This window comes from Mytilus trossulus, chromosome 2 (assembly GCF_036588685.1).
Source record: "Mytilus trossulus isolate FHL-02 chromosome 2, PNRI_Mtr1.1.1.hap1, whole genome shotgun sequence".
Taxonomy (NCBI): Eukaryota; Metazoa; Mollusca; class Bivalvia; order Mytilida; family Mytilidae; genus Mytilus; species Mytilus trossulus.
This window is the reverse complement of record NC_086374.1, coordinates 72,472,035-72,496,080: the sequence shown is the minus strand read 5'-3', so window position 1 is coordinate 72,496,080 and position 24,046 is coordinate 72,472,035. Positions and strand designations below refer to the sequence as shown.

The 24,046-nt window shown below is 32.7% G+C and overlaps 1 protein-coding gene across 1 annotated transcript in view; it reads right to left on the bottom strand.

Moving 5' to 3' along the window:
* Positions 1 to 1,624: 1,624 nt before the first annotated feature.
* LOC134705383 (perlucin-like protein) overlaps positions 1,625 to 24,046 on the bottom strand; it is a 58,071-nt gene continuing 35,649 nt past the window's right edge. The window contains exons 3-4 of the mRNA XM_063564124.1: positions 7,328 to 7,409; positions 1,625 to 2,046 (exon numbers count right to left, since the gene is read on the bottom strand). Coding sequence (XP_063420194.1) covers positions 1,820 to 2,046; positions 7,328 to 7,409 — 309 coding nt within the window. The 3' untranslated portion in view covers positions 1,625 to 1,819. The remainder of the gene's footprint in view (positions 2,047 to 7,327; positions 7,410 to 24,046) is intronic.

Here is a 24,046-nt window from a genome sequence, read left to right as displayed (position 1 = left end):
AAAAAGGAAAACAACAAGTATTTATTTATGCATCGGTCACACGGACATTTAATTTGAATTGAATTCGAATCGAATGCGAATCGAATTCGCTAATCGCGTTCACACACTCTTACTTTTTAATTCGAATTGGCCAATTCGTATTATCTAATTTGCGTTAGAAATACGTTTTTGTGGATATGAATTAAGACTTAACGTAGTTTGGACAGTATGTAGCCAATTTGACGCGCAATGTACTTCGAATTAAATTTGACGTTACAACGTGAAATGTTTCGAATGCGAATAAAACTAATTCGAATTAGGTAATTCGAATCGAATTCGAATTACGTGTGAACTCAGCATTAGATTTTTTGGAAACTATGAATATGAAAACTTAAGAAAAATATTTAAAAAAGAAATAACTACAATATCATGCATAAAGTAATATCAAATTTGTTACCTCATTAAACTGCGTGTGTAAAAATCACCAATAAACTATGCTTTTTGATAACTTATTCTCTCGTTATTTATCTTTTTAATAATCTCTTTTGTTATAATAGGAATAAGAAGCATTGGTATAAAAGAACACTGGACAGCTCTCTCTCTCTCAAGGTCAAGGTATGGTCTTTAACACGGAGCCTAGGCTCACACCGAACAGCAAGATATAAAGGGCCCTAAAATTACTAATGTTAAACCATGCAAACGGGTTGAACCAAACGGTCTCATCTCTATAAAAAAAACTTAGGAAACACATAAACAGACGACAACCATTGAACATCGTTTTCCAGTCTTAGGACAGATGCAAACAATCGGAGCGGGATTAAACGTTTCAATGGTATAAAACCTTCTCCCTTTTCTGAAACAATAGTATAACATCACAACATAGAAAGACACACCATAAAACCAATATCAATTGGACTGGCGTTACTCACTAAAAAAGTGTAGTAACACAAATGAACACACAATGAACGAGTAAATTTGATATGTGATACAATGTAAATTCAAAATGCACTCTCTTTACACAAGTCGTCGAGTAAAGACTTCTTTTTTTTCATATGTTCACATATGATTTCAATATAGATAGATACTTCAAAGACACGGTCTCTTGTCTCCCAATAAAAATGTTCTCATATATAACTGTATATAACAAGTGCGTGTATTTATAAAAATATAAAAAAAACTCAATGACTATGGTGGTTCCGACTCTTCTTGAAATTTCACACTCAAAAGGTAAAGCCCAATGATTCTGAAATTCTCGAATGACCATAGGAATCTTTAAAGAACATATATGTTTTAAAATTCAAATTACATTTCACACATGTGCTTTTAAAAGAAGTTATGTTACACTTGTTATGTCGACTTTTTGTCAGAAATTTGGTATTTTTAGATATTATCAATAAATAGCCAATAAATAAATATTTGGATATACTTTAAATCCACAATTGCCCGCTCAATGTTTTTTACATTGACTATATTGCATATTCTTTTTAAAAAAAGGTGAACAAATCTAACAAAATGCCGTTTTTCTTTCTTAATAGTTTTTAAAAGAAAAAAACATTTGCCTGTTTCAAATGCATGAAATGAGAGACAATCACTTCCTTAGAAATTTTCAATTGAATACTTCTGAAAATAAGGACACAAATCTATAATTAATCATTTTTAAATTCCCTTATTTGCATTTAATCAATTTATAACAGCTAGTCTTTTAAACCGGTTTTAATTCGAAACAGTGGAGAGAACATCTTATACAGTTATTTACTAATTTAATAAATTGACTTAAAATGGAAGGAAAAGTCCAAAATAGAGGGTAACAAAATGTTGAGGCTAAATGAAATACATCTCTTCACAACAGTTTCTCACACACATATCCATAGTTTAAATAACAAGGAGCATCATTCCATCTGTAACTACTTATCCAGCATGCAGCTTTACAAAACATACAACAGCTTTCTATTTCTCCGCCATTTGGTTCAGAAGGGGACCAATCGTTATACGTGAGTGTTGAATTATCAGAATCCCAAACCCAATGTCCTTCTGTTTGACGATCATTCAATCCTATCCACATTTGATCTAAAAAAAAAAGTAAGTAGACAAAAAGATGATTATGGGTAATATATGTAAATGAGACAACAACCCAATAAGTAAAATTAAAAAGGTAAAAACATTATGTGTCAAGAAACAAATATATATAAAGGTCTTTAACAAAATGAGACATTTATATTCTACCACTGCATCGAGTGTAATACGATATTTATCCACTCGAAACAGTTAAATTTTCAAATATAGAACGCGAGGCTTGTCGAGCGTTTTAAATAGTTACAATTTGACTTTCGAGAGTGGATAAATATCGTATTACACAAGATTTTGTGGATAATTATCCCTTCTTTTTTAATTATCTGCCAAAAAATCACCTTTTGCATGCCTTCACAGAAATTAGGAGAAAAGCAACAAAATTCAACGTCGCACTTGGATTTTAACAAATGAAGAACTGAGATTAAACGAACTACACGTTGATTTAATTTTCTTATACAGTGGGTGCAGAAATGGAAAAGTTGACGTCGTATTATAGAAACATGTTTTTATTCATGAAAATCTCCACCCTTTTTATTTGTGTTGTCAGATTTTATATAATACCAACATCTCTGTTTATTTTTTAACAGATGCAAACCTGCACAAAACATCATTTTATGAGAAATGTTTAACAAAATTTTACAAATTTGATTCGAGCTGGAGGAGACTTTATGCAATTTAGAGGTCTAAATTTTCAAATTGATTAAAGGGTACATAACTGTAGAAAAGTAAATGACTAAAAACACTAATTCGAACTCTGTCTGTGTGTTGTGGTTCTCAGCATTGTGTATGATTGTCATTAATAAAATTGAGAATGGAAATGGGAAATGTGTCAAAGAGACCCGCAACCGGATGCGTCCTTCATTCGGCCCTAAACAAATTTATATACTAGTTCAGTGGTAATGAACGTCATACTAAACTTCTCATTGTACACAAGAAACTAAAATTAAAATAATACAAGACTAACAAAGGCCAGATGCTCCCGACTTGGAACAGGCGCAACAATGCGGCGGGGTTAATCATGTTTAGCAGATCTCAACCCTCCTCTATACTTCTAACCAATGTAGCATATTAATACGCAAACTAAAATTCAGTTCAAGAGAAGTCCGAGTCTGATGTCAGAAGATGTAACCAAAGAAAATAAACATACTACATTTGTACTAGCAGTTAACTTACATGCAAGCTCCAAATTTCAATCAAAGTGATTGAAAGATTATGTCTTCATCATATCAATATTAGGCACAATTTTTCCCGTTAGGGGTTTAGCACCATAGGATCATAACATATATGAAAAGAACATAACCCGTGTCATGCCAACAACTGGTTTTTAAATACATGTGTTTAATTCCGATGCTAAGAACCACCCTACAAGTGAATGAATATTTCACCAAAACATGCAGTCTTTAATGACCTGACAACAGTAGCGTAACAATGTCCCTTCTTGATAAGACTATTTAAAGAATTTGTTAGCTATGAGGTGAATACTGAAATTTTGTTGCGTTATAAAGAATATTTCCATACACAATTGAATGTGAAATACCTGAACGTATTATAAGTCTACATGTGGAGCTATATTTACGAATGATGTGCTTATACCGATGATAAAGTTAGTAAATGTTTTAAATAGTTTGTTATATCGAAAACTCTGGTGTAATAATTTTTCAGTAATACATAAACTTCTCTCATTAAAATCTAAAACATTGAACATATACGAGCGAAATGAAGCAGGAGTGTGGAAAAGGAAATGAGACGATCGAACGGACGGATGAAAGATGAAAAATTCAAGCTCCCGTTGCATATGGCTAAGTCATAAAAAAGGTAAACATATATATCTAGAAGCCAATGTGGATAGGTCTTTAGCAATCGTTAATAATCTTACACACATGTTTACATAATATCACAATATTTAATTTTTGTTTTTGTTTTAAGTAGTTTGGTTGGTTCACAATATCCACGTCTCTATTTATTCATTTTTAAGCAATTCTATATATAACAACATAATATCAATTTCATTTTATGAGAAATATTTAGCATACGTTTGCCTAATTTATTTGCAATACATACAGTATTTAGGCGATTAAGAGGTCAACATTGATTTCAGACAGTGGACACATGCCGTTACATTAAAAGCATGTACTAAATTGTCTCACATCTTACAAGCAAAGAATATCATAAAAACTGAATGGGAAAGTTCTATCATTTAGCAAAGCACAAACCATTATCTTTTTTATGGAAGAGGGTATTTTGTCAATCAACAATACAAAATTCGACCATTTTTTTAAATTTAGAAAAAAAGCTATTTCAGAAAAAAAGAAAAACATGCTTCCCCTTCCTATATCTAATACTAGAATCTCTCAAGAGCCCGTGTAGCACATCTGTATGTACAGTGGTTTTGGAAATCCTGTAAATTATGATTGAATTATCATAATTATTAGCATTATATACCCTAATCCAGTTTGAGACAAAGTTTTGTTTAATTTAGTCTCGAAATTAAATTAATTGTAGTCAGAAACTTGATGCTCAGTGCTTGTCATTTGTTCATGTGTTTCTTATTTTCATATAAATTAAGCCGTTGGTTTTCCCGTCAGAGTGTTTTGGGATCCGCAATAGAGTTCTGTTAAGTGTGAGCCAATGCTCCGTGTTGAAGACCGTACTTTGACCTATAATAATTAATTTTTACAAAGTATGACTTTGATGGAGAATTGTTTCAATGACACCCATAACACATCTTCTTATAACTATTTACAATAGTTACCGAAGACCCCTTATCATTATTTGAAGTACTTTTCAAGTCCTAACCATTAAAAACTGGGATTTGTTTTACAATTTTCTCATATACTTATATAGTAAACCCTTATGTTCTATGTTAAGCAGTGTTAACTATGATGGTGAAATGGCAGAGTTATCTCCGTAAGGGATCAATTAACAGCTTTGGTCTAACTATCTTATTTGTAATTCGTAATATGCTGAACCATGTGAACATTGTTGCTGTTTACAGTTTATCTCCATGTATAATAGTATTTTAGATAAGAACCACAAACTGCAGAATTTGCCAATTCGGGTAGCAGGCTGTCTTATTTGTCTGCAAATTTCAAAGAATCAAAGAAAATATATAGACCTGAACCTGATGAACGTTTTTAACCGTTGAAGATTCAGAAATATAAGCAACAAAATGCGTTTAATGTTCTATTTATAGTCATTTTAGATAATTTTTTTGGGGGCGGTGTTATCGGACATTTTTCTAAAACTAGATACCTAATGATGATTGTGCCCAAATCTAGTTATATTCGTCTCAGTAGTTTAGAGAAGAATATTTTTGTAAAGGTTAACGACATACGAGGGACAACAACAGACGATGACAAACGACGACATACGACGACGGACGACGATGGACAGGGGTTGCAAAAAGATGAGAAAGCTCACATGACCCATTGGGAAATGTGAGCTAAAAGGGAAAACTAGTTAATACCTTAAGCATCCATGTGATGGATTTGGCTGTTTTGCTACGTTCTTTTTTATATATAGCTCTTCAGCTATTTGTGTTTTTATAAACGTTCTTTCAAATAGATGTATTCTTCATTTAGAGTTCAGGATATCCTGCTCATCGATTACCATAATAGTACAAATAGTTATCAAAAGTACCAGGATTATAAATTTTTATACGCCAGACGCGCGTTTCGTCTACATTAGACTCATCAGTGACGCTCAGATCAAATAGTTAAAAAGTCAAAACAAATACAAAGTTGAGGAGCATTGAGGACCAAAAATTCCAAAAAGTTGTCCCAAATTCGGCTAAGGTAATCTACTCCTGGGGTAAGAAAATCCTTAGTTTTTCGAAGAATTCAAAGTTTTGTAAACAGAAAATTTATAAAAATGACCATATAATTGATATTCATGTCAACACCGGAGTGCTAACTACTGGGTTGGTGATACCCTCGGGGACGAAACGTCCACCAGCAGTGGCATCGACCCAGTGGTGTAAATAGTTATCAAAAGTACCAGGATTATAAATTTTTATACGCCAGACGCGCGTTTCGTCTACATTAGACTCATCAGTGACGCTCAGATCAAAATAGTTAAAAAGTCAAAACAAATACAAAGTTGAGGAGCATTGAGGACCAAAAATTCCAAAAAGTTGTGCCAAATACGGCTAAGGTAATCTACTCCTGGGGTAAGAAAATCCTTAGTTTTTCGAAGAATTCAAAGTTTTGTAAACAGAAAATTTATAAAAATGACCATATAATTGATATTCATGTCAACACCGGAGTGCTAACTACTGGGTTGGTGATACCCTCGGGGACGAAACGTCCACCAGCAGTGGCATCGACCCAGTGGTGTAAATAGTTATCAAAAGTACCAGGATTATAAATTTTTATACGACAGACGCGCGTTTCGTCTACATTAGACTCATCAGTGACGCTCAGATCAAAATAGTTAAAAAGTCAAAACAAATACAAAGTTGAGGAGCATTGAGGACCAAAAATTCCAAAAAGTTGTGCCAAATACGGCTAAGGTAATCTACTCCTGGGGTAAGAAAATCCTTAGTTTTTCGAAGAATTCAAAGTTTTGTAAACAGAAAATTTATAAAAATGACCATATAATAATTGATATTCATGTCAACACCGGAGTGCTAACTACAAAGATTGTAATCACTTCGGCTAACGTCTTAAAGACTTGAAAGATGAAAAAAGTCTGTATGTTGACCTGGAGATAATTATTTGGGTTAGAGTGAGGGATGAGGAAGGTTATAGTGTAGTTTGAATAAAGCCTCAATGACATGTTTCTCTAACTGAATACTTAACATACATTAATTGAAACATATTTATTTGAAGTGGATTGGGAAACAAGTTATTGCAACTTTTATTAATCCCTTTACACATTGTGGGTGTGAGTGCTGTCTTGTAGCGGCATAAGCTTATTTTTTTCGAAATCTAAAAGGATGTCTTTTGCGAGCACGGGTCAGCCATTTATCATGTCATTCCGACGGTCTATCCTCGGTTCCTGAAGACCATAGATACTCGCAATTGGTAGCATACATTTATTTTGTCAATTGATCAGGAACTTTCCGTTTAGAATTTTCCTCGGAGTTCAGTATTTTTGTTACTTTACCTTACACATACATCTAGTAGTAATCTTGATATTAGATCTGAGGTTATTTCTATAACTTTGGATGGGTTCCGACATAAGTGTTGTTTATATGAATAAAAAGAAATGCACGGATATGTCAACGAGACAGCAATATGTCAGTTTTGGTTCATTGTATGATAATTACAAAGTATACCTTTAATTATGGACTTAATCCATGTGCTCTCCTCACTATTTTCAATTTTCACCAAGTGCCCCTCTCCTGTCTGACATTGAACCTATAAAAAGACATTTCTCTGTCATAGCTAATCTGGAATCACATTACACCAGTAAGATCTGTAGCGATTAGACATGATCTAAGTAATCTTTTTTTTTTTCATAACGATAACACTTAGATATGTTACTTCCATTAAAATTGGCGACCGATTTTAATATTGATAGTCACTGTTTAAATAAAGTAAAAAACATATCCCTTTCCACAAAAACAACGCTCGGTTGGTTGTCTTGTATTCTATATTCATTATCCAGTTGGCTACTCATATCAATTTAACATAGGTCTTGTTTTAGTTATTTTTCTAGTGAACAAATATTATATAATAATTTAGTACTAATGGATGTAACAATTTTATTTACCATTTTATTCATAAGATGTCATGTTCCAAGTCATGAATTTAACAGTTGTTATTAATTAATCCAGTAAGGTCTAGATCACTCACCTGCTGATTAAGCACCTGCTGATATAGCACCATCAGCTGGCAATACGGCACCTTTTTGGGAAAATTTGATTTGCCTCCCTTTGCACAGTGTCTTAAGTTTTCAGAGAAAAAACTATTATTGATATAATTTAACTATTTGCCAAAAAAAGCATTGTGTTCTTCCACAACCATTTTAAAACTTAATAACATATATCCACAAATGTGTATTTTCACAAACAGATCTAATTTACAACTACTTAGTATTTTCTTCTCATTTTAAGATAATTTAAATTGTTTTGTCGGGATTTATTTGAATAAATTCTTTGAAAATGTAAGTATTTTGTAATTGGCTTTGTAGTATCTCCTTTAGATTTAAATAATATGTAAACTATAAGCTAAAAGAATAAGATTTAATTTTCGTTCTTAATATTTTTCATATAACTCTACAAAAAAGATGCCTGCCCCGTCAAATATATATGAATGAATTTCTGAATGGGATGTTTATATATATTAGAGAATAATAGACAAAGACAACAGAATGGACACAAAAAGGGAATAAAAAACAATAGGATAACAATAGAGAATAATATATGTAAACAACAACTTAAAGACAAAAATGTAAACCTCGTTCTAATTAGACAAACAATGGTGCCTGTCATACACATGCATGAAGGTCTGGATGGGGTGTTGATATAACAGAAAATAATGGAAATAGAAGACAGAATAGACAAAAATGAATAGATAATAATATGGGGGAAGGGGGAAGAAGAGAAAATATAATGAACATATAGATAGAGCAGGAGCATTTTTTTCTATTTGAATTTAAAGCACAATGAAATAACTGCTTCTAAAGCTAGATTGTTCAACAAATACACACTTGGATATCCACAACTATTCTAATAAGAAGACAATCGGAAAAAAATCAAGACCGCTTAAAAATAACACTTGTAAGGTTTTTTTTCACGGTATCTTAAACAATTTTACTAACTAGGTGATAAGTTCTATTCAGACAAAAACTACAGTTACCATCATCCGCTGGTCAACAGTGAAACTATAGACGCATTTTTCGCGAATTTATAGTTTGTCAAAGTTTATGCAAACTTTGCAAACGAATGTTAGAAACAAAGGATATAAACGTGTGCTCGCTGAACCGTTTTTATCGTTTTTGTTAGAAAGAAATGCACTCTAAATACGGAACAAATTCAGTTTTTTGTGGGGTTCGTGTTGATCAGTCTTAAGTTTTATATGTGTGTGTTTTGTGTACTTTTGTTTGTTGGTCATTTTTTCCTTTTCTCCATGGTGTTGTCAGTTTATTTTTGACTTGTTAGTTTGAATACCCCTGAGATATCTTTTGCTTCTTATGTGTTTTCAATTATAGTAAAACAGCTTGCTGAATGAGTGACGATATTTCTAATTCTCTCTATTATACAAAAATAATCCACGACTAAAAGATTGAATTTTCAGAGAAGAATTAAGCGCGTTACATTCAAAGCTCTGTGGACAATTTAATTTTGAGAAACCGTAGGACTTGACTACAGCTAACTTTAAAAGAGCGTTGTTCGAATCGTATATCCATGCAGGCTTCAGATTTTCCGCCAGTTTTATCACATCACATCAACTTTGAATTTGTATTTATTATTTTCAAAGTCTAGTAGAGCATATATGATAATGCTTTTCTGACGTTAATACCAACAATGTTCGTCAGGATTGTAATCGGACGAGAAAGACTCTATAAATTGTGGGGTTCGGTCATTTTTTACATAAAAATAAAGTGTATCCTAGTTTCTATGTATCGTTCCAATGTTTTTTTATTGGTTGTCAATACTTTTTTTTCCCATCGGGATTTTTTTACGTTTTCTTTTCATTAAGCAAGAAAAATCACCAATTCAGAAAAAACACAAGATACACCACTTCACTAATCATAATTAGAAGCATTAAAAAAAAGAAACACTGATATGATAACAAAATATCTTTCCCCCAAAATGAATTACTCGACAAACTAACTAGAATCGAGGCGAATTTCAATCTTTTTAGGCCGTATATAGATTTGTTTGTGTTGTTGGATTAATAGTATTGTCTAATCAGAGACATATTATATGTCTCAGGTTATTGACGTTTATCAAACATATCCAAAATTTGTTTTAATAAGAAAAGTCGAACAGACTATAGTGAATCGCATGATCGACGAACGTTAATGGTCTCAAGTAGAAATCGGGGATTCATAAAAAAAAAAAAGAGGAAGGGACTATGCGGCTCAAGATAGGATCCTGCATGTCCTCAAGCACCTATACCTTTGGTCGTATATCTTTTCAACTTGTTCAGTTCTTACACATTAAATAAACAAGAAGCTCTCTAGAGCCTGAATCGCTCATGTTATTTTTTGGCTTAAATCTTTCATTAATGAATATTTTTGCTTTTCAATATATATTAATGAGTGGCTTAAAAATGCCATTTAAATGTTCATTGCATCTGTCATATTTTCTTCAAAAGCAAATTAATAATGTACCCATATGTTCCATTTTAGCCAAAGTGTGTATGTTTCTTGACGTACAAGGAAATAAAATACAAAATTTATACTAGATTCATTTGAGAAGTTTTAAAAAACATATACAACTTGTGACAAACTGTCCTTAAAGTACAATAAGTACAATAAGTGGTCAAACTTTTTTGTAGATCTTATTTTGCTGAACTTTTTTGCTGTTTACAGTTTTTCTTATTTTCAATAATATTCACGATAATAACCCAAAACTGCAAAATTTCCTTAAAATAACTAATTAAGTGGCAGCAACCCAACAATGAGCGTTCGGTTTGTCTGAAAATTTCAGGGCTGATAAATCTTGACGTACAAAACATATTTACCCCATGTCAGATTTGTTCTAGATGCTTTAGTTTCTGAGATATAAGCCAAAAACTGCATTAGACCCGTATGTTCTATTTTTAGCCCTGGTGGCTATGTTTGTTGATGGATCTAAATATTCAGACACAGTTCATAAACTAAATTACTAAAGTAACATTCTTTCCACGTCCACTTATATTTTTTCCCATCTGATGACTTAAGCCTTTTTCAACTTATTTGTATAGTTCGTTCTTATGTTGTACTGTTATACCACTGTCCCAGGTTAGGAGAGGGTTAGGATCCCGCTAACATGTTTAACCCCGCCACATTCATGATTTATGTATGTGTCTGTCCCTAGTCAGGAGCCTCAGGTATTTCAGTGGTTGTCGTTTGTTTATGTGTTACATGTTTGTTTTTCTTTCATTTTTTTATATAAATAAGGCCGTTAGTTTTCTCGTTTAAATTGTTTTACATTGTCATATTGGGGACTTTTATAGATGACTATGCGGTATGGGCTTTGCTCATTGTTGAAGGCCGTACGGTGACCCATAGTTGTTAATTTCTGTGTTTTTTTTTGTCTCTTGTGAACAGTTGTCTCATTCATTGGCAATCATACCACGTCTTCTTTTTTATATTTTTATAAGTTAAGAAGTATTAGACACAATAGTTTCAGAGCAGAAGATTTTTAAATGTTAGCAAACCTGATGAACAAATTTTGTAAACTTGTCTTTAAAGGACAATAAGTCCTTAAGGGGTCATTTCAAAATATTGGTCACATAATTTTTTTGTAGATATTACTTTGCTGAACATTTTTGCTGTTTACAGTTAATATATATCTATAATAATAGTCAAGAAAACAACAAAGAACAGCAAAATTTCATTAATGGGTTGTTCGATTCGTCTGAAAATTTATGGGCTGATAGATCTTGACCAATTTAACAATTTAAACCTTGTCATATTTGCTCTAAAGCCTTTGAGATATAAGCCAAAAACTGCATTTCACCTTATGTTCTATTTTTAGCCATTGCGGCCATGTTTGTCGATGGATCAAAACTTCGGATAAACTTAATAAACAAGATCCTAAGGAACATTTTAGTTAAAGTTTGAAAGTATTTGGCCCAGTAGTTTCAGAGGAGATGATTTTTTAATAGTTTACGACGACGGATGAAAAGTATTGAAATAAGCTCACGTTGGGCCCGAAGTGCCCCGGCAGTGAGTTAATAAAATGTGTTTGGAGGCAAATACATTTATAACGTGTTGTTATAATTTTTACTTCGGATAACCGTGATGGCATTCCAGTGTATTGATGTCGCCTAGATTTCCATAACGTAACTTTCGTGTTGGGATTGTAACCGATCCATGAAAAATACGCGGACATTATCAAGTGCAAAATAACATTCCCTATGGCTTGTTATAATTTCATTTTTTTAATGGATACTCCAAAAAATACTTTTTTAGAACATAAATTAAGAATATGAAAATGTGGTGTCGTTAGAAATATATATACAAGTAACAAATCTTTTTTATATCTATGCACACGCAAAGAAAACGTGTGTTAACAATCTCCCATGCAGAGTTATTGGTCCTTGCTCTCTCTCAAAGACCGATAACTCTGCATGTGACATTGAACGTTTTGCGGGAAAATATGAATGCCTACTCAAATCCAATCTATTAGAAAATCGAATTATTACAGAAGAGTGTCCACCATGCACTTGCACTGCACTATGATTAGTATAGTAGAATAGAAGGATATACAAATGGATGACAATTTTATATACATGATAATAACTATGATATACAAATATTAATTTAATATATAACAACAAACCAGAGTATACTGATTTGTATCACTACAATATGATACTTATTACGATGAGGTTGAATTCCCTGTCATTTATTTCTCGAACTTGTCTCCAAAAAAAATATATCTGGTTTTCAACCTCGCTTTCAGGTATAGATATGTGATTTTTTCAAAATATAATTAATATGTTTCCTCTAAGCTTTTTCAATATAACAGTATAAATGAGCAAACTCGAACTTGAATAAAATAATTGAAAACAACACGCTTAATTATTTCTTGCGTCCGAAGCGCTTTTCTGGATTTACCTTCATCAGAAACGCTCAAAGCCAAACATTGGAAATCCGAAGATGTATAAGTACCGAAACCGTTGTCTTGAAGAGCTATGTCAAAAATACCAAAAATAAACAGCCAAATTCATCTAAAGCCAACTTTGCATGAGGGAGTTGAAACCTTAGTTTCTTAATAATTTCAAAATTTATAAACGGACAATTTTAGTAAAGTTTGTTAAATCGTCTCAGTACCGAAGTACTAACTACTGAGCTGATGATACCCTCGGGGACTGATAGTCCACCAGCAGAGGTATCGACCTTGTTATGTATAACCTTGTTATGCTTGGACATTTTTCAGACCGTTTACAAAAATTATATTTTTCGGATAACGGTTTCAGTGATATTGATTTTGCTTTAATACGCGAATATCTATAACAATAGCAATATTCTTGTGAAGTTTTACAATGATCAGAGAAAAAATACCATAGGAAAAAACGGAACTCTGATCTTTTGCACACAAAATGAAACGTTGGACATAACTTTTTTGCGTAAAAACGGGATAATTAAGTGTTATAATTCCTGGTAATTTAAATTTTGGTCCCTTTTGCGTCCTCACTCCGGAAAATTCCTGTGATATATTCTAGGTTGCGACACGTTTGATGTGTTCTACGATGGCCTTCGGACATATCATTGTCATAAGACTGCTTCGATAAACAGGCATTAGTAATATAACTTCATACTATATTCTAATTTGACGTGCTTCTTTCGCTTTGTGAACAAACCCATGCTCTAAATCCAATAAAATTTGTTTGCACATGCGTATATTGATCTCTTCAGAATAATGAATTTTATCAAATTATCATGCACTTAATATATTTCCTTAACTTTTTAAAAAACACTTTCAAACTCTTAAATGGTGCACATGATTTTACTAATTCATTTATTATGACCGTAATGAGTTGCATTCCGAAAATGACATACTTGACTGCCTAGATACTACAATCATGCTGGCTGTTCAAACTCCTCCCTCTGAAAAATCACAGTAAGGCCGTTTGCTTCTTTACAAACAAAAAAGGGAGGTTCATCGAAGAGCCTACACGAACGCTTTTACACTTATACTTATCGGACATAGAAATTACCTTAATTTTCCTATTCAGAATCGAAATAATTGATGCAAGCTATTCTTTATTGTTGTTATAACATGGGTAGGCATTATTAAAAAAAAAAAGAGGGACGAAAGATACCAAAGGGACAGTCAAACTCATAAATCGAAAATAAACTGACAACGCCATGGCTAAAACTGAAAAAGACAAACAGACAAACAATAGTACACTTGACACAACATAGAAAACTAAAGAATAAACAACATATATTCGTGTTATTTTAGCCCTCACTATCGCTCGGGCAAAAAGAAACTACAATAAAGTATAGCCTGCATCAATCATTTCTCAATTTTATGCTATAATCAGTGTATTATACAGAAAGTTCTTAAATTTTACAACTGCTAAATCAGTTAATTCAAAAAATGTGAACAATCTCAAATTTGCAGTTATTATCCATGTTTTCATTCAGTAAAAGTGTTCTATTTCTATTGATCGTTTGTTTAATATAATTTATATCATATCTGTAGATTTGCGTACTTTGTTATGATACTTTCATTGTGTCAAAATTATTTTTTAGCGTTTTTTTTATTCACCAAAACATTAACACAAATCGCAAGTTTCCGTAGAAATACATGCATGACCGGACTATTTGGACTGTGCAGGCGTGTGAAATATTTTTTTAAACAACATTTTATTAATTCAATTGTTGTTAATGTATGTTTAGGTTTTGCATTTATTTTATTAGTCTAGATATTGTCGTAAATTTAGGCTAAGCTAGCGTTTTACACGGATTATGTGTCATAATCTTGGACGAAGGTCTTAAATGCATTTACTCTATTTAGTTTATTATTTATTTTCTGTGACAGTTTGGACTATAATTTACAAATACGTGTCGGACACTTATTACTCTTTTAATCTACGGTTATTTCTAATTTGGCATCTATTAAGGTTACTAGGATCCCCACGGAGAGACAATAAAAAATGAACAAAAAAACAAAGTAAACGAAGTAATATGTAATGTGTTATCATTAAACTGTTGTGGTTTAAAAAATAGGATGCAATATCCGGAATTTGTTGAACTTATTCATAAGCATGATTTTATTTGTTTATCTGAGTCAAAAACAGATGACTTTGATATGAAAGATATACCGGGTTATAAATTTATTATGCAAAATAGAAAAACTAAGTCAAAAGTAAAATCTGGTGGCATAGCTTTTGGTTATAAAGAAAAACATGAAAAACAAGTACATCTTATTGAAACAGAAAGTAAATTGGTGCTTTGGTTAAAAATATCTTCAGAAATTTTTGGTACTTAGGAAGGCTGTATTTATATTCCGCCCGAAAACTCTATATACAAAACTCAAGATGTTATTAACGAGCTTGAGCAGGAATTTCTAAACGTTTCTCTGAATTATAAATATATCCTGCTCACCGGTGATTTTAACAGTAGAACCAGTACTGATTCAGATTTTTTTGAGATTTCAGAAAGTCATCATGATAATTCCGATAATGTTGTTGTAGACTACATAATAATATTAAGTTTAATTATGAAGATATTGTACTAGAAATTGTTAATGAGTTTACTTATCTAGGTGTCTTATTCAGTAGAACAGGAAGTTTTTTAAAGGCTAAAATAGCACAAGCAAATAAAGCAATGTGTGCTATGTACGACGTTATAAAAAAAGGCAGATTGCACAATCTTTCAGTTGAATGTCAAATTGAATTATTTGATAAGATTGTTAAACCTTTTTTAATTTATGGGAGTGAAGTCTGGGGTTTTGCTAATAATTCGGTTATAGAAAGGGTTCATATGAAATTCTGCAAACTTTTGCTTAAGGTTAAAAATTCTACACCTAATTTCATGATATACGGAGAATTGGGCAGATATCCTTTGGAAATTGATATAAAACTCCGTATAATTATCTACTGGACTAAATTGTTGTCTGGAAAAGAAGAAAAACTTCCTGCAATACTATACAAGTACTCATTGTATAAATATAAAAATGATATTACTTGGTTGAAACATGTTAAATCCATTCTTGATGAATCTGGTTTATCATTTGTGTGGGATACCCAATATTTTGTAAACGATACATGGCTATACACTATTGTTAAACAAAATCTTGTTGATCAATTTAAACAGAAATGGCACACTAACGTGCAAGAATCTCCAAAAGCTATAAACTACCGTAAGTATAAAGAAAACTGTGAATTTGAATATTATTTTAAAAATTTAGATGATAGAAATATTATTACATTATGTAGATTGAGAACAGGAAGTCATAGATTTCCTATTGAGACTAAAGATGGCAAAATGTTGCAAGAGAAAATAGAAAATGCTTACTTTGTAATTCTGGCGACATCGGAGATGAATTTCATTATATTTTTATGTGTTCTGTATTCAATGATGATCGTAAACAGTTTTTGAGAAAAAAATATAGAAATCAACCTGACATTTAATGAACTGGTGAATAGTAAAATTCTTTCTGATCTTAATAACTTGTGCAAATATATAAGACTTGTAAATATTCATATAGGCTCTCCTGGTTGCGACACGTTTGATGTGTTCTACGATGGCCTTCGGACATATCATTGTCATAAGACTGCTTCGATAAACAGGCATTAGTAATATAACTTCATACTATATTCTAATTTGACGTGCTTCTTTCGCTTTGTGAACAAACCCATGCTCTAAATCCAATAAAATTTGTTTGCACATGCGTATATTGATCTCTTCAGAATAATGAATTTTATCAAATTATCATGCACTTAATATATTTCCTTAACTTTTTAAAAAACACTTTCAAACTCTTAAATGGTGCACATGATTTTACTTATTCATTTATAATGAGTTGCATTCCGAAAATGACATACTTGACTGCCTAGATACTACAATCATGCTGGCTGTTCAAACTCCTCCCTCTGAAAAATCACAGTAAGGCCGTTTGCTTCTTTACAAACAAAAAAGGGAAGTTCATCGAAGAGCCTACACGAACGCTTTTACACTTATACTTATCGGACATAGAAATTACCTTAATTTTCCTATTCAGAATCGAAATAATTGATGCAAGCTATTCTTTATTGTTGTTATAACATGGGTAGGCATTATTAAAATTAAGTCATAGATTTCCTATTGAGACTAAAGATGGCAAAATGTTGCAAGAGAAAATAGAAAATGCTTACTTTGTAATTCTGGCGACATCGGAGATGAATTTCATTATATTTTTATGTGTTCTGTATTCAATGATGATCGTAAACAGTTTTTGAGAAAAAAATATAGAAATCAACCTGACATTTAATGAACTGGTGAATAGTAAAATTCTTTCTGATCTTAATAACTTGTGCAAATATATAAGACTTGTAAATATTCATATAGGCTCTCCTGGGTAATGCATGTACTTGATATCATTTAGTTTGATATGTATATCGTAATATATTATATGTACCTCCTCTTGCTTTCGTATATTTTTTGTATGTCTGTACATATACACTATGTAATTATTGTGTGTGTATCTCTATACCGTTGTAATTTGGTTTGTTGAGAAATAAATATATATATTAATCTTCTTAATCCTTTAATTGCTTGTGCTTATATATATTGTTATTGTTTGCATGTTATATTGCATTTAGTTTGGAGTTTGTTTTTCTATCTTGCCGGACTGCTAAAATAAAAGATAAGGAGCGAGAAAGTCCTTCTTGATTTACATTTAGCCGGAACGCCATTTTACCCAGCTATAGAAATATAAAAACTGAATCTTTTATGTTTACGAGGGTGAATATGTCTTTTTTTTTAAATGGGAAAGTGCTGCATATAGCATAGAATTTAATATTATCTATTCATTTTATTTTTGTCATTCTTTGACAAACATCTCAAATATCGTTTGACATGTCTGGTTGAGACATCAACTTAAAAAAAAATATACTGAATAGATTATCAGTTGGTGTCTCAACTATTTTGGATTTTTCTATTTCTTTACAAAAACGTTTTGTATGAATAAACGGTCATACTTCATTATTATTATACTAACATCATATCAAAATAATACGCGCATGGACTATTATTTAATTTTTCACCTTGATGTATGGATTGGATATAGACGTTTTATAAACAGTTATTTCATTAAAGGGGAAACTATTGGCGAATAAGCGTAACAACGTTAACTTCACTGAGGGTTAATCATCTGTTAAGTTTCTCAATAATAAAGCAATCAAATGCAAATAAAATGCAATTTAATGTCCAATATTATACATATCAAGACACAGATGTAATAAAGATGTCATTGAAGTAATTAATAATGTCTTCATTAGCTGACAACTGTAACAGGTGCTCATCTCTGACCACTATGATAAGCACCATGTATGCAACCGAATACAAAATAATCATACTTTCCATTGCATATAATTAGGGTCTGATTTAGATTTTGTAGATTTTTATCTGTTATCAAAGAAGCTACGTGATAGTGCAACAGATATATAGAATAAGCGATATGATTGCTGATAAGAAAACTGTCCACAAGAGACCAAATGACACAGAAATGAAAAGTCTACATAGATTTATAATTTTATATATTTAAACTTTAAACGAGTTCTCGTGCAGTTAAACCTACAAAGTTATATGGTAATGACGTGTGTTTAACCCGCTTTTAAACCCAAATTTAGGAATGCTTGTTGTCCTTTTACCGAATTTATGACAAATGTCCTCCTGAAAAATTCTGCATTTGAAATTTTGTTAATATATTCTTGGTTCCTCTCCAAAGCAACATATACATGTATAGTTATTTAAATAAATTGGGGGGAAATTGCTGTATATTTCAATATTGTGAAAGATATGAGTATACTGTACATCATTTGAGATGAATATCAATTTAATTTTTTTCTCCAATAACTGGATAGAGTCTATCCTTTCCTTACTTATAATATCACCTACTGATATGACCCCTTCCTATAGACACCATAGAAAATGTCTCTATTGATCCTTTCTTTACTTATAACATCACCTGCTGATAAAACCCTCGATATAGACATCTTAGAAAGTGTCCCTATTGATCCTTTCTTTACTTATAACATCACTTGCTGATATGACTCCTTCCTAAAGACACCATAGAAAGTGTCTCTATTGATCTTTTGTTTACTTATAACATCACCTGCTGATATGACCCTTCCTATAAACATCATAGAAAGTGTCCCTATTGATCTTTTGTTTACTTATAACATCACCTGCTGATATGAACCCTTCCTATAGACACCATAGAAAGTGAATCTATTGATGCCTTCTTTACTTTAAACATCACCTGCTGATATGACCCCTTCCTATAGACACCATAGAAAGTGTCTCTATTGATCTTTTGTTTACTTATAACATTACCTGCTGATATAACACCTTCCTATAGACACCATAGAAAGTGTCTCTATTGATCTTTTTTTTACTTATAACATTACCTGCTGATATGACACCTTCCTATAGACACAATAGAAAGTGTCTCTATTGATCCTTTCTTTACTTATAACATCATCTGCTGATATGACCCCTTCCTATAGACACCATAGAAAGTGTCTCTATTGATCCTTTCTTTACCTATTATATCACCTGCTGATATGACCCCTTCCTATAGACAGCATAGAAATTGTCTCTATTGATCCTTTCTTAACTTATAACATCACCTGCTGATATGACCCCTTCCTAAAGACACCATAGAAAGTGTCCCTTTTGATCCTTTCTTTACTTATAACATCACCTGCTGATATGATCCTTCCTATAAACATCATAGAAAGTGTCTCTATTGATGCCTTCTTTATTTATAACATCACCTGCTGATGTGACCCCTTCCTATAGACACTATAGAAAGTGTCTTTATTGATCTTTCTCTACTTATAACATCACCTTCTAATATGACCCCTTCCTATAGACACCATAGAAAGTGTCTCAATTGATCCTTTCTTTACTTATAACATCACCTGCTGATATGACCCCTTCCTATAGACACCATAGAAAGTGTCTCAATTGATCCTATCTTTACTTATAACATCACCTGCTGATATGACCCCTTCCTATAGACACCATAGAAAGTGTCTCTTTTGATTCTTTCTTTACTTATAACATCACCTGCTGATATGACCCCTTCCTATAGACACCATAGAAAGTGTCTCAATTGATCCTTTCTTTACTTATAACATCACCTGCTGATATGACCCCTTCCTATAGACACCAGAGAAAGTGTCTCAATTGATCCTTTCTTTACTTATAACATCACCTGCTGATATGACCCCTTCCTATAGACACCATAGAAAGTGTCCCTGTTGACCTTTTCTTTACTTATATCGAGGAATCATATCAGCAGGTGATGTTATAACTAAAGAAAGAATCAAAAGAGACACTTTCTATGGTGTCTATAGGAAGGGGTCATATCAGCAGGTGATGTTATAAGTAAAGAAAGGATCAATTGAGACACTTTCTATGGTGTCTATAGGAAGGGGTCATATCAGCAGGTGATGTTATAAGTAAAGAAAGGATCAAAAGGGACACTTTCTATGGTGTCTTTAGGAAGGGGTCATATCAGCAGGTGATGTTATAAGTTAAGAAAGGATCAATAGAGACACTTTCTATGCTGTCTATAGGAAGGGGTCATATCAGCAGGTGATATAATAGGTAAAGAAAGGATAAATAGAGACACTTTCTATGGTGTCTATAGGAAGGGGTCATATCAGCAGATGATGTTATAAGTAAAGAAAGGGTCAATAGAGGCACTTTCTATGGTGTCTATACGAAAGTGTCATATCAGCAGGTGATTTTATAAGTAAAGAAAGGATCAATAAAGACACTTTCTATGGTTTCTTTAGGAAGGGGTCACATCAGCAGGTGATGTTATAAGTAAAGAAAGGATCAATAGAGACACTTTCTATGGTGTCTATACGAAGGTGTCATATCAGCAGGTGATTTTATAAGTAAAGAAAGGATCAATAGAGACAATTTCTATGGTGTCTATATCGAGGGGCAAATCAGCAGGTGATGTCATAAGTTAACAAAGGATCAATAGAGACACTTTTTATACTGTCTATAGGAAGGGGTCATATCAGCAGGTGATGTTATAAGTAAAGAAGGCATCAATAGAGACACTTTCTATGATGTTTATAGGAAGGGGTCATATCAGCAGATGATGTTATAAGTAAAGAAAGGATCAACAGGGACACTTTCTATGATGTCTATAGGAAGGTGTCATATCAGCAAGTGATGTTATAAGTAAAGAAAGGGTCAACAGGGACACTTTCTATGGTGTCTATAGGAAGGGGTCATATCAGCAGATAATGTTATAAGTAAGGAAACTTTAAGGATCAATAGAGACACTTTCTATGGTGTCTAAAGGAAGGGGTCATATCAGCAGGTGATGTTATAAGTAAAGAAAGGATCAATAGAGACACTTTCTATGCTGTCTAAATCGAGGGGTCATATCACCATTGATGTTATAAGTAAAGAAAAGATCAATAGAGACACTTTCTATGGTGTCTTTAGGAAGGTGTCATATCAGCAGGTGATGTTATAAGTAAAGAAAGAATCAATAGAGACATTTTCTATGATGTCTATAGGAAGGGGTCATAACAGCAGGTGATGTTATAAGTTAAGAAAGTATCAATGTAGACACTTTCTATGATGTCTATAGGAAAGGTTCATATCAGCAGGTGATGTTATAAGTAAAGAAAGGATCAATGTAGACACTTTCTATGATGTCTATAGGAAAGGGTCATATCAGCAAGTGATGTTATAAGTAAAGAAAGGATCAATAGAGACACTTTCTATGGTGTCTATACGAAGGTGTCATATCAGCAGGTGATTTTATAAGTAAGAAAAGGATCAATAGAGACACTTTCTATGGTGTCTATATCGAGGGGTCATATCAGCAGGTGATGTCATAAGTTAACAAAGGATCAATAGAGACACTTTTTATAATGTCTATAGGAAGGGGTCATATCAGCAGGTGATGTTATAAGTAAAGAAGGCATCAATAGAGACACTTTCTATGATGTTTATAGGAAGGGGTCATATCAGCAGATGATGTTATAAGTAAAGAAAGGATCAACAGGGACACTTTCTATGATGTCTATAGGAAGGTGTCATATCAGCAAGTGATGTTATAAGTAAAGAAAGGGTCAACAGGGACAGTTTCTATGGTGTCTATAGGAAGGGGTCATATCAGCAGATAATGTTATAAGTAAGGAAACTTTTAGGATCAATAGAGACACTTTCTATGGTGTCTAAAGGAAGGGGTCATATCAGCAGGTGATGTTATAAGTAAAGAAAGGATCAATAGAGACACTTTCTATGCTGTCTAAATCGAGGGGTCATATCACCATTGATGTTATAAGTAAAGAAAAGATCAATAGAGACACTTTCTATGGTGTCTTTAGGAAGGTGTCATATCAGCAGGTGATGTTATAAGTAAAGAAAGAATCAATAGAGACATTTTCTATGATGTCTATAGGAAGGGGTCATATCAGCAGGTGATGTTATAAGTAAAGAAAGGATCAATGTAGACACTTTCTATGATGTCTATAGGAAAGGGTCATATCAGCAGGTGATGTTATAAGTAAAGAAAGGATCAATGTAGACACTTTCTATGATGTCTATAGGAAAGTGTCATATCAGCAGGTGATGTTATAAGTAAAGAAAGGATCAATAGAGACACTTTCTATGGTGTCTATACGAAGGTGTCATATCAGCAGGTGATTTTATAAGTAAGAAAAGGATCAATAGAGACACTATCTATGGTGTCTATATCGAGGGGTCATATCAGCAGGTGATGTCATAAGTAAACAAAGGATCAATAGAGACACTGTCTATAATGTCTATAGGAAGAGGTCATATTAGCAGGTGATGTTACAAGTAAAGAAAGGTTCAATAGAGACACTTTCTATGATGTCTATAGGAAGGGGTCATATCAGCAGGTGATGTTATAAGTAAAGAAATGATCAATAGAGACACTTTCTATGATGTCTATAGGAAGGGGTCATATCAGCAGGTGATGTTATAAGTAAAGAAAGGATCAATAGAGACACTTTCTATGGTGTCTATACGAAGGTGTCATATCAGCAGGTGATTTTATAAGTAAGAAAAGGATCAATAGAGACACTTTCTATGGTGTCTATATCAAGGGGGTCATATCAGCAGGTGATGTCATAAGTAAACAAAGGATCAAAAGAGACAGTCTATAATGTCTATAGGAAGGGGTCATATTAGCAGGTGATGTTACAAGTAAAGAAAGGTTCAATAGAGACACTTTCTATGATGTCTATAGAAAGGGGTCATATCAGCAGGTGATGTTTTAAGTGAAGAAAAGTTCAGTAGAGACACTGTCTAAGATGTCTTTAAGAAGGTGACTTACCAGCAGGTGATGTTATAAGTACAGAAAGGGCCAAAAGAGACACTTTCTAAGATGTCTATAAGAAGGGGTCATATCAGCAGGTGATGTTATAAGCAAAGAAAGGATCAATAGAGACACTTTCTATGGTGTCTATAGGAAGGGGTCATATCAGCAGGTGATGTTATAAGTAAAGAAAGGATCAATTGGGACACTTTCTATGGTGTCTATAGGAAGGGGTCATATCAGCAGGTGATGTTATAAGTAAAGAAAGGATCAATTGAGACACTTTCTATGGTGTCTATAGGAAGGGGTCATATCAGCAGGTGATGTTATAAGTAAAGAAAGGATCAAAAGGGACACTTTCTATGGTGTCTTTAGGAAGGGGTCATATCAGCAGGTGATGTTATAAGTTAAGAAAGGATCAATAGAGACACTTTCTATGCTGTCTATAGGAAGGGGTCATATCAGCAGGTGATATAATAGGTAAAGAAAGGATCAATAGAGACACTTTCTATGGTGTCTATAGGAAGGGGTCATATCAGCAGATGATGTTATAAGTAAAGAAAGGGTCAATAGAGACACTTTCTATGGTGTCTATACGAAAGTGTCATATCAGCAGGTGATTTTATAAGTAAAGAAAGGATCAATAAAGACACTTTCTATGGTTTCTTTAGGAAGGGGTCACATCAGCAGGTGATGTTATAAGTAAAGAAAGGATCAATAGAGACACTTTCTATGGTGTCTATACGAAAGTGTCATATCATCAGGTGATTTTATAAGTAAAGAAAGGATCAATAGAGACACTTTCTATGGTGTCTATATCGAGGGGTCATATCAGCAGGTGATGTCATAAGTTAA